Consider the following 14,031-nt stretch of genomic DNA (forward strand, 5'->3'; position numbering starts at 1 on the left):
GTGATTTGGAAGAAAAGAGGCAGATTTAAGTCAACAAGACAGGCTCCCCCCAAGAGGAGGAGGTCAGTCTCTGGGGGCCTTGGGAGTGACTTAGAGGTTTTCAAAGTGTAGGGAGCTCTAAGGGCCTCTTCCTTTTTTCAGGAGCAAGAGTGGTGCTAGGAGTTTGGGGGGTCTGAGGAAGGCATGTGATGTGTTCTGAGGGCCCTGTGTATCTCCCCTCTACCCTAGGAGGAGGTGGGGCGTTGGGCAGCTCAGCAGGAGAAGGAGACAAGGCGGCTGCAGCGCCCTGGATCAGCTCCCCTCTTCCCACTGCCTGGGCGAGGCCACAAGTATGCAGTGGAGATCCAGGGACAGCTCAACGGCTCTGCAGGCCCCGGACACAGCGAGCTCACTCTGCTGTGGGATCGGACTGGTGTCCCGGGTGGCAGCGTGAGTGCCTGACCCAGCTTCTGACCCTCTTCCCAGACCCTGGCCCTCTGAGCCCCGGGCCACAAACTACCTCCTTGGCTCTTGTCCTTTGAACTCTGGACCTCACCTTAGACTCTCTATACCCCGACCTCTGGCTATAGATTCCAAACTTACTCCAAATTCTTACTTTTCTTTCTTTCTACCTACTGTCCAACTGTCTGTCTGTCTGTTTTTGTGGTGTTGGGGATGAAACCCAGGGCCTCATACATAGTACCTTGGTACACAAACACTTCAGTTTGCAAGCAGGTTGGTGTGTACACAAGTGTGTGGCACGATTTTGCTTCTATTTGCAAACTCAACCTTGGGTGACAAGCAGGACCACAGCATCTACTCCACACAGACACAGAGCAGCCATCTTCCCCAAAGCTGTAAAACTAAGTTCGTAAGCCAAGGACCACTGTATGCTAGGCAGCCACTGTCACTGAGCCCCATCACCCTGCCTCTGATCCTGCATTCTGACCCCCATCCATATCTTCAGGGTCCACCTGCCTGATCCCTGCCTGCCTTGGGTGACCTCTACTCTAGATTCCTTCCAACCCTGATCTTTTTTCCGATTTCCTAAATCCTGACTTGTTCTTTTGTTCTGTGCTTAGCTTTCAGTCTGGTCTCCAAGCCCTTAGCCCTTAGCTCTAGTCATAGGCTCTAAATTCTCACCCCCACCCGAGCGCTGACTCCTGGCCCTCCCGTGCCCACCTCCAGGAGATCTCCTTCTTCTTCCTGGAGCCCTACCGCTCCTCTGCCTGTGCCTCCTACTCCTCCTGCCTCGGCTGCCTGGCGGACCAGGGTTGTGGCTGGTGCCTGAGCACTGCCACCTGCCACCTGCGCCAGGGTGGGGCCCATTGTGAGGACGACAGAGCAGGTGGGTCCCTGCTCGTGCTGGTGCCCGCACTCTGCCCACTCTGCGAGGAGCATCGGGACTGCCACGCCTGTACCCAGGTGCTTCCCTGGCCATGGCTTGCGGGGGTGGGAGTGGGGTCCCAACATAATGGCAGCCAGAACAGGTGGCAGGAAGGGCCCCGTAGGACTGGCAGGTCAGTTGGGGCGCGCTGGCAGGTGTGGAGGGCAGACAACTAGGGCTGTTGTCCTCAGTCTGCAGGCAAGAACCAGACAGGGAGAGGAGGGAGTGGGACTGGAAGGATAGGCTCCTGAGAGTCAGGATAGGCCTTTGCCAGGCCTGGGAAATGCACTTGAACCCCCTTCACCAGAGGGGTGTTTATCTGCTCAGGCAGCCAAAGTCCCGGAGTAGATTTTGAGGCCTGCTGGCTCTTGTGTATCCTCCGTTACACCCCTTTCCTTGGGGCGGTTTCCTCCCCTGACTGGCAGGGAAGACTAGGTGCTGCAGGCTTTCATTTTCCCCACTCAGCCACAAGGGGAGCCTGTTGATTTCTGTCCCCACTCACTGCACCTTGGGGATAAGCAGAAATCTCCAAATCGCGTTTCACTGGCCCCTGTGGGGTCTTGTGAAGGCTCCTGGTTGTCACTGAGGTTGGGTGCAGTGTGGCCTTCACCTAGTTCTGGATCCCAGGGATCGAATCTAATCCCCCGTCTCCACAGAAAGGAGCTACTAAGAAGGGCAGGCGCTGGGCACAAAGAACACAGATATGTGTAGCTAAAGGGGAAGGTGCTAAGGCTGGCGGCTAGGGAGGTGTCAGCAGGACTGGGCCGTAAAGGGCAGGCACTGGGGGCCTGAGGGGCTAAGCTGTGCTCTAGCTCCTCGTCCAACCTCACCCCCAGGACCCCTTTTGCGAGTGGCATCAGAGCATCAGCCGTAAAGGGGATGCAGCGTGCAGCCGGCGGGGCCGGGGCCGGGGTGCCCTGAAGAGCCCGGAGGAGTGTCCCCCACTCTGCAGCCAGTGAGCCAGGCTGGGCCCAGGAAGTGGGTGGCAGGTGTATGAGGTGCGAGGGCTGGAGTGACGAGCGCTGTTCCCATCCCCAGGCGTCTCACGTGTGAGGACTGCCTGGCCAACTCCAGCCAGTGTGCCTGGTGCCAGTCTACCCACACCTGCTTCCTCTTCGCTGCCTACCTGGCCCGGTACCCGCACGGGGGCTGCCGTGGCTGGGATGACAGGTGCGGTCCTGGGGGTGATGCCGATGGCATGTGGGCTTCAGCCAGCCAAGGAGACTGGGCTCGGATGCCCCACGCACATACCTGATGCTCCACAGCGTGCACTCTGAGCCGCGGTGCCGGAGCTGCGATGGCTTCCTAGCCTGCCATGAATGTCTGCATAGCCATGGGTGTGGTTGGTGTGGCAATGAGGACAACCCCACGCTGGGCCGGTGAGCAGCTGGCTGGTGGGGCTGGGGGGGCACTCCCTCCTTAGAGATTCTAACAACCTCTCTCTCTGCCCCTCTGCCCTGGCCCTGGCCCTGTCCAATGGCTGCCCTCCCTTTTCCTTACCATCTTACATCACTTTCCCTCCATTTCCTTCTCTGCACCACTTTCTCTGCCTTTGTTCTCTTGTCTTCCTTTTTTTCCTTTCTCCTTATTTTTACTGTCTTTTCTTTTGCCCTATCCCTGTCCCTGTATCTCCTTCTCTTTCCTGTTTCTGTATCATTCCCCCATCCAACCTCCCTAGGTGCCTCCAGGGGGACTTCTCGGGGCCTCTGGGTGGGGGTAACTGCTCTCTGTGGGTGGGGGAGGGCCTAGGGTTGTCCGTGGCCCTCCCTGCCCGCTGGGCTTATGCCCGATGTCCAGATGTGGATGAGTGTCGCCTGGGCCTAGCACGGTGTCATCCGAGGGCTACCTGCCTGAACACACCACTCAGCTATGAGTGTCAGTGCCAGCGAGGCTACCAAGGTGATGGCATCACACACTGCAATCGCACGTGAGTGTGGTGTGGGTGGAGGTGTCACCCCACAGTGGGGGCTTGAGAGAGGGCGGAATCCATCATGGTGCGGGGCTTCCTCTTGTGGAACCAGCACCCGTACTTAGCCTTGGGATTTTTACCTTGCAGACTAGTACTTAATTTGGGTGGCAGGTCCCCAAGGTATGCTAGTTACCTTGGAAATGGGACACTCAGAGACTGTGGGCCGTAGTTCTCAGCATTGCCGTGGAGATGGAGGAGGACCCAGTGGGGGGGATTCACAGTAGTAATAGGTTGTTGCCATGGAGACAGGTATTCGCACGTGTGATGGAGTTACTGTGGAGACAAGCTCCCCCACACTGCCAAGACCTTGTGGAAACAGGCAGTCCCTTATGATGGTGTTGCAGTGGGTGGCAAGGATGGGGATGTCCTGGTGTCTTGGGCCTGCACAACCCTTTCCCTGTCACTCTCTGGTCCTTCAGGTGCCTGGAAGACTGTGGCCACGGTGTGTGCAGTGGTGCCCCAGACTTCACCTGCGTGTGTGAGCTGGGCTGGACATCCGACCTGCCCCCGCCCACACCTGCCCCTGGGCCCCCCGCCCCCCGCTGCTCCCGAGACTGCGGCTGCAACTTCCACAGCCACTGCCGCAAGCGGGGGCCTGGGTTCTGTGATGAATGCCAGGGTGAGTGGCCCTTATCCTGAGTGCCCACAGTGGGCCTCGAGGCTCTGCCCCCAACCTTTTGGTCCTGGTGCTGGAGATCAAAGCCAGGGCCTCCCGTAGGTTAGGCAAATGGCACACCCCAGCCCCTCCTCTCTTCTTGGAGCTCCAGATTCACATGTCTGAGTGGGCTTCAGTCTCCCCTTATGCAGCTCTGAGTCCCCTTGCTCCATTCCTCGCTCCTGAGCCAGGCAGGTCTCGGTGTCACCATTTCTCTGCCCGAGCCTTAGTTCCCCATCTGAGGACTTGCTATTTCTGCCCTAGTCCGGTCCTTGGTCTCACTCCCATGAAGCAGCAGGGCTGAGGTGGGGGTCAGAGAGTAGCTGGACCACTTGGGTCTGGTCCCCATCCTGCCCTTGCCCCTGACTGTGTCCCACTTGCCGGGGCTTTGCAGACTGGACATGGGGGGAGCACTGCGAATGGTGCCGGCCCGGCAGCTACGGCAATGCCATTGGCTCAGGTGGCTGCAGACCCTGCCAGTGCAACGGGCATGGGGACCCACGCCATGGCCACTGTGACAACCTCAGCGGGCTGTGCTTCTGCCAGGACCACACTGAGGGGGCCAACTGCCAGCTTTGTTCCCCAGGCTACTACGGCGATCCCCGGTGAGCCAGAGGGCCAGTGGGGCTTAGTAGGGTGGGCTTAGGGACAGGGTGGGCTGTGACAGGACTGCTCTGACGCTGGTTCTCTGTCTCCCCAGGGCCGGTGGCTCCTGTTTCCGCGAGTGTGGGGGTCGTGCCCTCCTCACCAACGTGTCCTCAGTGGCTCTGGGGTCCCGCTGGTTTGGAAGTCTGCTCCCTCCAGGTGGAGGGGCGGCCAGGACCGGGCCTGGCCTGTCCTATTGTGTATGGGTTGTGTCTGCCACTGAGGAGCTACAGCCTTGTGCTCCTGGGACCCTCTGTCCCCCACTCACCCTTACCTTCTCCCCTGACAGCAGCACCCCCTGCACGGTGAGCACTGAAGGGTCTGGGGTTTAGGCCTCCAAGCCAGAACTGTGTCTCTTCCCATTCCCCCAATCTGGATTCCCAGAGAGACTCTGGACTTCACGTTTCTTTTTCCACCCTCTAGATCCTACTTCGCTTTCTGATTCCTGAATGTCCATCCCCCATTCTCCAGGTCCTCAAACTCCCCTTCTCTAGATCAGAGATAGTAACTTATTATACCTGATTGTGGTAGCCACCAGGGGCTATGTGTTTTATTTATTTATTTATGTATGTATTTATTTTGGTGGAACTGGGGATTGAACTCAGGCCAGGCAAGCGATTATTATAATGAGCCATCTCCCCGGCCTGGGACTGTGTATTGAGAAGGAAGCTAAATCCAAGAGTGCCTGATTGATTAGCCATGTCTGCCTTGAACACAGGAGGGAGAATGATGGCTTCCAAGCCAGTGATGGCTTCCAAGCCACAGTCTGATAGTCTGCCCAGTCTCAGATTGCCCTAAAAGACCTCTTCCCAGGCCCTAGGCACTCCTCTTTCTTGACTACATTGTTCCCTAATGTTTGACTCTATACCCTTCCAGCTGAGCTATGTCCTGGCCTTTGATGGATTCCCACGCTTCCTAGACACTGGTGTTGTCCAGTCGGACCGGAGCCTCATAGCTGCCTTCTGTGGCCAGCGGAGGGACAGGCCCCTCACCGTGCAGGCCCTGTCTGGTATGAGGGCAGGGGGCAATGGGACCTCTGTCCTGGCGTCGTATCCTTTGGCCCTGCACTTGTCATCTGCTTGTGCTGGGGCCCTAGGTTCCAGCCAAGAGTGCCGTAGACCTGCTGGGTGGTGCAGTCCCTGGCAGGGATGGTGCACTTGCTCTCTCTCCCTGCGCGTGGAGTTTCCTCGGCTGATTTTGCTGGCAGAGACGTGCTGGGCATGTCTTTGGGCCATGTAGAATGCGAGAAACCCTTACTGTCTGTTTAGTGTATTGGTTTTCAGCCAGGGAAGGTTTTTTCCCCTGGGGACATTTGGTGATATGTGGAGTCCTTTTGACTGATGTGATTAGGGTCATGACTGGGGTCTCTCGTGCACACACTAGAGGAGGGGGTGCATCCCACATATTACACAGGACAGAGCATCAGAGCTCCTGCCCCTAGCATCCCCAGCACACATCATGTGGAGAGGTTGCAAAGCCCCACTGAGGGATGGAGATGGGTAGGAAGGCAGTGAAAGGGACAGAGTTTGCAAACTTTTCTTCTTCCTGTGAATCAGAGCACTGAAGCCAGAGACAAGGGGGCAGATCACAACTGACCTGCTGGAGACTGCATGAACCTCAGGCCCCCAGTGAGCCCCTAGAACTGAAGGAACTTGCCAAAGCTCAGCAGATGTTTGCTGAGCACCCACACTGAGCTGGCCTTAGCTAGACACTGGGGAACAGCAGTGAACAGGGGACACAGATGCTGCCCCCCATGCACTGTGGGAGGTGAGGGGCCAAGCTGCAGGGAACAAAACAGTGGACTCAACAGCTGTTCTTCTCGGAGGCAGTGGACGGGAGCAAGTGCCTGGTCTTGCCTGGAGGCTGGGGGCCTGAGGGCTGGGGAAGCCTTGTTTGCAGAGGTGAATCTGGCTGCAGGCAGGAAGCTGGAGGCATTGACAGAGCAGTTCCTCCAGGCCAGAAGTAGGGGTGTCAAAGCCCTGAGCACAAGAGGAAGGGGCCGGCCCAGCTCAGCCTGGGGCACACAGGTTAGGGTGAGATCAGAAGTCCGCAGGACCCTCTCAGTTCCCAGAGAGGACTCCTGTGAAGAAAAAACACATTATTGTGGTATATTTTATATATCATAAAGCATCATAATGAATTTCTGTTCCACCACCCACAAAACTGCTGATCTTCTAAGGGAAGCTTGTCTTACATAAGAGCTGTGGGAGCTAGGAAGGTTTGGGGCTTGCCCTGGAAGGGGTCAAGTCCATGTGTTTAAAGATCATGTGGGCTGCTGGAGGCAGTGTAGGCAACCAGGAAGACATGGGGAGATGGCACTGGTGACTAGGAACGCTGCCTTGGATAGCAGCTGATGAAGTGGCATCCCGTGGGTGACTGTGAGAGAGATTGAGGCTGTCTATTGATCTGTCATCTGTGTGGCTATTTATTATCTTATGTTTAGGATGCCGAGTATCGAACCCAGGGCCTTGTGCATGTTAGGCATGTACTCTTCTACTGAGCCACAGTCCCAACCTGATATTTAGGCTTTAAAATGGGTGGAGCCAGGCGTGGTGCCACCTGTAATCCTAGCACTTGGGAGGCTGAGGCAAGAGGATCACCACACGTTCACGGACAACCCAGGCTGCATAGTGAGCTCAAGGCCAGCCTGGACTACATAGCAAGACCGTGTTTTTTTTTTGTTTTGTTTTGTTTTTTTTGTTTTTTTAAGCAAGACTGTATTTTAAAAAATCAAGTAGCTGGAACTTGATGAGCTGACAGAGGGAGGATGTGCAGAATGATCCGTGGCCGCGGTGGTTATAGTGACTGGGGTGCTTCCCTGCCTGATGCCCCCTGGGTTTTCTCCATACCTGGGGTGGAGCAGTGCCAAGAATGGGCCCAAGAAAAGACACTGGCCTCTCTCCCCACAGGGCTGCTTGTGCTACACTGGGAGGCCAACGGCTCCTCATCCTGGGGCTTCAACGCCTCGGTTGGCTCTGCCCGCTGTGGGTCAGGGGGGCCTGGGAGCTGCCCTGTGCCCCAGGAGTGTGTGCCCCAAGATGGGGCTGCAGGTGCTGGGCTCTGCCGGTGTCCCCAGGGCTGGGCTGGCCCACACTGTCGCATGGCTCTGTGTCCTGAGAACTGCAATGCCTACACAGGAGCTGGAATTTGTAACCAGGTACAAGGGGATAGTGCCATCCAGGTGGGATGGGAGGTGACTAGGGCACCTCTGAACCACCTTCTACTGTCCCCAGAGCCAAGGTGTGTGCATCTGTGCCGAGGGCTTTGGGGGCCCGGACTGTGCCACGAAGCTGGATGGTGGTCAGCTGGTCTGGGAGACCCTCATGGACAGCCGCCTCTCTACTGTGAGTTGTACCACATCTGTCCTGTGGATCATTTCACCACCTCCATTCTGGGGACCACCTGTGAACCCTCCGCCCATGCCTGACACTGTCATGACCTTGCCTGACCCCTGGAACCCCTGCCATCAACCAGGACACTGCTAGCCGTTTCCTGCACCGTCTGGGTCACACTATGGTGGAGGGACCTGATGCCACCTTGTGGATGTTTGGGGGCCTGGGCCTGCCCCAGGGACTGCTGGGAAACCTGTACAGGTGAGGACTGCTAGGGGTGAGGGGATACCTGAATGAGACCTCAGGGGCTGCTGAGATGTCTGTCACCTCAGAATCACCTCAGGGAGTACAGAGAAGCCCCTAAGATGAGGAACACTTGTCATAGGAGGCTCACCTATGGACCCCCATGTCTAGGGTACTATTTGGGTGGTGCTGCTCCAAGGGATGGTAGGTCACCCTATGGATGCTGGGACATCTGTCAGGGTCATTTTAAGATTGCTGAGATGACTGTACAGTAAGGCTGCTTTTTTGGCCTCAGGTACTCAGTCAGTGAGCGGCGGTGGACACAGATGCTGGCAGGAGCTGAGGATGGGGGCCCAGGCCCGTCACCCCGCTCCTTCCATGCAGCTGCCTATGTTCCTGCTGGACGTGGTGCCATGTACCTGCTTGGGGGCCTCACAGCCGGGGGAGTCACTCGTGACTTCTGGATCCTTAACCTCACCACCTTGCAGTGGCGGCAGGAGAAGGCGAGCATCTACTCCCACCCGGCCCCACCCCTGTGCCAGGGCTGGCAGGGATGGCCACAAGAGCTCCTGCAGGATTCACCACCAGAGGAGACTGTGTCCTCCCTGTTCCAGTGGAAGTCCTGGAATTGCATTTCACTGGCCATTCTGGGTCCCACTCTGGTGCTGGGCCTGCCCTTGGCCAAGGACCTGTGGTGCCATGCTTGGCCCGCCTGGGACACAGTGTGAGCAAAGGATCAGGGCTTATTGGAGATGCACCAGGTCGACTGAGACACAGGACAGGGTGTGAACCTGCAGGGCCCTTGCTAGTCAGAAGGCCGGAGTTTGGCCAGCCCTGCAGAGCTTACTAGCTCCTTAGCAGTTCACAGGGGCCCTGGGGCCTGGGTCTCGCTTTTACCCACCCACAAGGTGACCGCAACCTCTGGCTCCCTGGTGACCTTGGCTGTCTATCCTCAGGCCCCTCAGACCGTGGAGTTGCCAGCAGTTGCTGGTCACACCCTCACTGCCCGCCGAGGCCTGTCTCTCATCCTGGTGGGTGGTTACTCCCCTGAAAACGGCTTCAACCAGCAGTTGCTCGAGTACCAGCTGGCGACTGGCACCTGGGTGTCTGGAGCCCAGAGTGGGACACCCCCAACAGGTGGGACCAGGAACTGTCCAGTGCTTCTTGTAGGCTGTCCCCTCCTGTACTGTATTCATTTTTTTATTATCATCTTGTCATCCCCTAAGCCCACCCAGGAAGCCATCTCTGGTGGTGATCAGTTTCTCTGCCCCAGGCTCCATGATGAGCTGCTCACCTCCTGCTCTGTGTAGCCGCTGTCTCTAACTTCCTGGGGTTCTGAGCTCTCTGGTCCCATGCGACTCCTTTTTTACCTCTCTATGCTTTGACACATTGCTTGTAGATATTCTGTCACCCTGTCTTCATCCTGCCAGCCTGTCGTAACCATCCAGCCATTGATTCTGTCTTTCCTTCTCCTGAGTCACTCCTGATTGTCATTTGGAACCCAGAGGGAGGTGTTGGGAAGGAGCCCTATGACTCTGGCCTCAGTGGTGAAGCCATGTTGTGGTCCCTCAGAAGGGGAGCCTGGGAGGTTGGTGGAAGGACCCTGCGGGTTGTCAGCCCTTTCCCACCAACTCTTGTTGTTTTGCTTCTGTCCAGGTGTCTATGGGCATTCTGCAGTCTACCATGATGCCACTGACTCCCTCTATGTGTTTGGTGGATTCCGCTTCCACGTGGAGCTGGCAGCACCATCCCCAGAGCTTTATTCCCTGCACTGTCCTGACCGCACCTGGAGCCTTCTGGCCCCCTCTCAGGGCGCAAAGGTCAGAAAAAGTGGTTCAGACAGATTGCTGTAGAGACAGGAAAGTAGTGTCCCTCTTGAGTTTTTCCCACCTTCCCTTCTTTGCAGTTCCAGGCCCAGAACCATAACATCCCCTGCTCTGTCCTTTCCATCCCTGATTTGGAGGGAATAATCCTCAGCCAGGAGGTCAGAGGCATGGGTCCTGCCTCAGCATGGCCCTGACTTTTGGTGTGGCCTGGCAGGTCCCTTCCCTCCTGAGTCCCCCCTTCTAAGGCTCCCTGTATCTCCTGCCTTACAAGGCCAAGGAGACAGTGTGAGAGCTCAGGGTAGCGACGGTTGTGTGTGTGTTCCACGCATGCATTCAGCAGCCCCTCTTGGGGAGAGGTAGACCACAGAAGACACCTCAGGGAGCCTCACAGTCCAGCGCAGCTGCAGGAGTACAGAGGAATGGGCCTTTCCTCTTGAGTCTGGGCCAAGTTCATGGGAGCAACGTAGGTTGTGGGAACTCCAGGGAGAGGGAGTGGGCTCCATGGGTCGCTCTGAGGGACCCTGAGGTCCTAAAGGAGCAGGGTGAGGTTTGAGGAAAGGGTGAGGATTGGATAAGCAGGAGCGGGTGGGCAGGAAGGAAAATTTAAGGGTGCAGGTAGGCAGGGAGGGGTCATGTGGGACAAGGGAATGGGCTGTGACGGGCCATTCTTGCTTATGTCTCCCTGACAGCCGCATCCCAGGCTTTTCCATGCCTCGGCCTTGTTAGGGGACACCATGGTGGTCCTTGGAGGACGCTCGGACCCTGATGAGTTCAGCAGTGATGTTCTGCTCTACCAGGTCAACTGCAACACCTGGCTCCTGCCCGACCTCACCCGTGAGTCCCCTCACTCCTTGGAAGGCCGGGGGACATCCAGAGGAGCCTCATATCTGTTCTGGGATCTCCCACTCATTAGAAGGCACTCAGGCCGGGCATGATGGCTCATGCTTATTAATCCCAGCACTGGGAAACTGAGGCAAGAAGATCACAAGTTTGAGCCCAGCCTGGGCAACTTAGCAATTTAGTGAGACTTCCTTCAAAATAAAAGGTTAAGGGGGCTGGTGAGATGGCTCAGTGGTCTAAAGCACCTACTTAGAACAAATTTAGCAGAGCACAGGGACCATGGTTCAATCCCCCAGCACCACATGCCAGCCAGCCCCGCCCCCTGGTGGGCTGAGCTGGCCACACACACACACACACACACACACACACACACACACAATAAATAAATAAATAAAGGTTAAGAAAAAAGAAGTGGGCTGGGGATGTAGTTCAGTACAAAGGTTCGGTCCCAGTACCACACATACACACATGCATGTGTATGTGCGTGTGCGTCCCCCCCCACGAGAGGTCAGGGCTCTTTGCACCCAGCTGCAAGGCCCCTGACTCCTCCCTATTTTCTAAAGACCATGGAGGTGCTGTTCTTATTTGACAATTTATTTTGATTTTGGTTATAAAAGTGATACTCATATGTAAATTGTAGGAGCCAAAAACCCTCGATAATCCCCCTTTCTAGAGACAGCCACTGTTGTGTGCAGGGCGTTTCTTTTCAGGCTTTGCTGTTTTGCTGTTCATAGGTTAGAAATGAGCATAAATCTCACCTAAATTGTTTTCTTGTGGTGCTGGTATGAAACCCAGGTGCTGTACATGGTAGGCATGTTCCACAGGGCTGTAGCCATAGCCCACATTTTGCCTTTTTATTTTACTTAGTGTTATGATTGTGGGTTTGTGTGTGTGTGTGTGTGTGTGTGTGTGTGTGCGTGTTTGTATTTCTGGGCCTATCTTCTTTCTCTTTTCTTTTCTAATTTTCTCTCTCTAATTCTCTTTTTCCCCCCATAATCTTACCTTTCCTACTATCTTGTCTCTCTCTCTCTTTTTTTTTTAGGCTTTAAAAAACTGAAATAAAATTCATGTAACATAAAATTAATTACCCATTTAAAAACAATCCAGAGGCTTGGGGTGTAGCCTAGTTGTAGAGGAGTAGGCTAGGATGCGCAACGCCCTGGTTTATATCCCCAACACCACAAAGATAAATGCATTTTTTAAAAATGACCAGGCTAGGGAGATAGCTCTTTGGGTTAAGCACCTGCCTGATAAACTCAAGGTCCCACGTTTGGTCCCTGGTACTGCAGAAGAAAAAAAAAAAAAAAAAAAAGATCAACTTAGTGGCATTTAGAGCCCTTACAACATTATGCAGTTACCACCTCCATCTGGTTCCCAAATGTTTATCTGTTTTCTTGTTTTTGTTTTCTTTTGTTTTTTGTGGTGCTGAGGGTCGAACCCAAGATCTCACATATGTTAGGCAAGTGCTCAACCGCTACATTCAGGGGATCGAACCACAGCATCGTGAGCCTGACTGCTTTGTTTCAGCGGGCACTTAAACACCTGAGCTAATGGGTAGGCCCCCTAGCCTAGCCCTTTAAAAATTTTTGTTTTTTAGACAGAATCTTACGAAGTTACCCAGGCTGGCCTTGAACTTGTGATCCTTCTGCTTCAGCCTCCTGGAGTAGCTGAGATTCCAGGCAGGGACTGCTGTTCCTGGCTTGTCTCTGTTCTTTCTTTTTTTTAATATTTATTTATTTTTATTTATTACATTTATTTATTGTGTGTGTGTGTGGCCAGCTCAGCCCACCAGGGGGCGGGTCTGGCTGGCATGTGGTGCTGGGGGATCGAACCGCGGTCCCTGTGCTTTGCCAAGCTTGTTTCAAGTAGGTGCCTTAGACCACCGAGCCATCTCTCCAGCCCCTTGTCTCTGTTCTTATTCCCCACGTTCTGTTTGTTCTTTGTCTGCCTTCTACTTTCTCTCTTTTGCTGTCTGATTCTCTTGTTCGTTTGTCTTTATCTGTCCCTCCCTCTCTCTCTCTCTCTCTCTCTCTCTCTCTCTCTCTCTCTCTTTCTTTCTTTCTTTCTTTCTTTCTCTTTTTGAGACAGGATCTCACTATACAGTTCAGGCTGGTCTTAAACTCATGTTGTAGCCCAGGCTGGTCTCAAACTAGCAGTGATCCTCCAGCCTCAGTCTCCTGAATGCTGGGAATACAGGTGTGCACCACCAAGCCCAGCTTCCTGCCTTTGTATATCTGTCTCTGTCCTCCTCTGTTTGTCCCCTTTTGGGGACCCTCATGACTGGCTTCTTTGTGTAGGTATCTTCCCTACATCTCCTTCTGCTTCCCTGAACACCCCATCTTTCTTCAGGTCCAGCCTCTGTGGGGCCCCCAATAGAAGAGTCTGTGGCCCATGCGGTGGCAGCTGTGGGGAACCGCCTGTACCTTTCTGGGGGCTTTGGGGGAGTGGCCCTGGGCCGCCTTCTGGTGCTGACTTTGCCTCCTGACCTCTGCCGCCTGCTGCCCTCTCCTGAAGCTTGTAACCAGTCTGGGGCCTGCGCCTGGTGCCACGGAGCCTGCCTTTCTGCGGACCAGGCCCACAGGTAACCTCATGACTGACAGGCCATTGCAGGTTGTAGTGGTGCCCTTAGGGGACAGCACTAGGCAGGGCTGGGAACACCTGGGAAGTGGATGAATCATCACAGGTAGAGTATTCTGGGGCAGCTCTAGTGGGGAACCCTGCTTGTGGGCTAGGATCTGCTCCTGGAAGAGCTGAGTTTGAACTGGGCCGTGAACAACTGGCAAAGTAAAGGGGGACAACTGTCCCTGGCATGTCTGAGAGACGATCTGCATTGGAGGACCGTGAGGGCTAGTGCAGTCAGCTCAGAAAAACCTTCCATTGCATCGCCCAGGCGCTGGGTTCTGTCCTTGTGCACAGCCCCTCACCTGCGGTTTGGGAATCCAGAAGTTTCTATAAGCCGAGAGGTTCCTTGGTTGGCGCCAGCTCACTTGACTGCTTGTCCTGCCCTGATGTGAGACTGTCCTGGGCTTTGTCCCATGAAATGTGCTGTCGTATTTACTACAGGAATCTGAATGGCTGTGACTTTGGGGTATTACTCCCGGCTCAGGGGTGTGTGTGTAACAGTGGGAACACCCACTGCTTTTCCAAAATGCACA

The 14,031-nt window shown here is 55.2% G+C and overlaps 1 protein-coding gene across 1 annotated transcript in view; it reads left to right on the forward strand.

Moving 5' to 3' along the window:
* Megf8 (multiple EGF like domains 8) overlaps positions 1-14,031 on the forward strand; it is a 41,802-nt gene that overhangs the window by 15,963 nt on the left and 11,808 nt on the right. Inside the window, exons 14-31 of the mRNA XM_004644379.2 lie at positions 229-429; positions 1,168-1,404; positions 2,203-2,321; positions 2,405-2,536; positions 2,632-2,745; positions 3,045-3,293; positions 3,755-3,954; positions 4,385-4,595; positions 4,691-4,940; positions 5,512-5,644; positions 7,545-7,792; positions 7,869-7,979; positions 8,110-8,228; positions 8,506-8,713; positions 9,167-9,347; positions 9,867-10,030; positions 10,726-10,870; positions 13,226-13,457. Of these exons, the coding sequence (XP_004644436.1) occupies positions 229-429; positions 1,168-1,404; positions 2,203-2,321; positions 2,405-2,536; positions 2,632-2,745; positions 3,045-3,293; positions 3,755-3,954; positions 4,385-4,595; positions 4,691-4,940; positions 5,512-5,644; positions 7,545-7,792; positions 7,869-7,979; positions 8,110-8,228; positions 8,506-8,713; positions 9,167-9,347; positions 9,867-10,030; positions 10,726-10,870; positions 13,226-13,457 (3,254 nt within the window). The remainder of the gene's footprint in view (positions 1-228; positions 430-1,167; positions 1,405-2,202; positions 2,322-2,404; positions 2,537-2,631; positions 2,746-3,044; positions 3,294-3,754; positions 3,955-4,384; positions 4,596-4,690; positions 4,941-5,511; positions 5,645-7,544; positions 7,793-7,868; positions 7,980-8,109; positions 8,229-8,505; positions 8,714-9,166; positions 9,348-9,866; positions 10,031-10,725; positions 10,871-13,225; positions 13,458-14,031) is intronic.

The sequence above is a fragment of the Octodon degus genome, unplaced genomic scaffold, assembly GCF_000260255.1.
Source record: "Octodon degus isolate 3935 unplaced genomic scaffold, OctDeg1.0 scaffold00197, whole genome shotgun sequence".
In the NCBI taxonomy this organism is placed as follows: Eukaryota; Metazoa; Chordata; class Mammalia; order Rodentia; family Octodontidae; genus Octodon; species Octodon degus.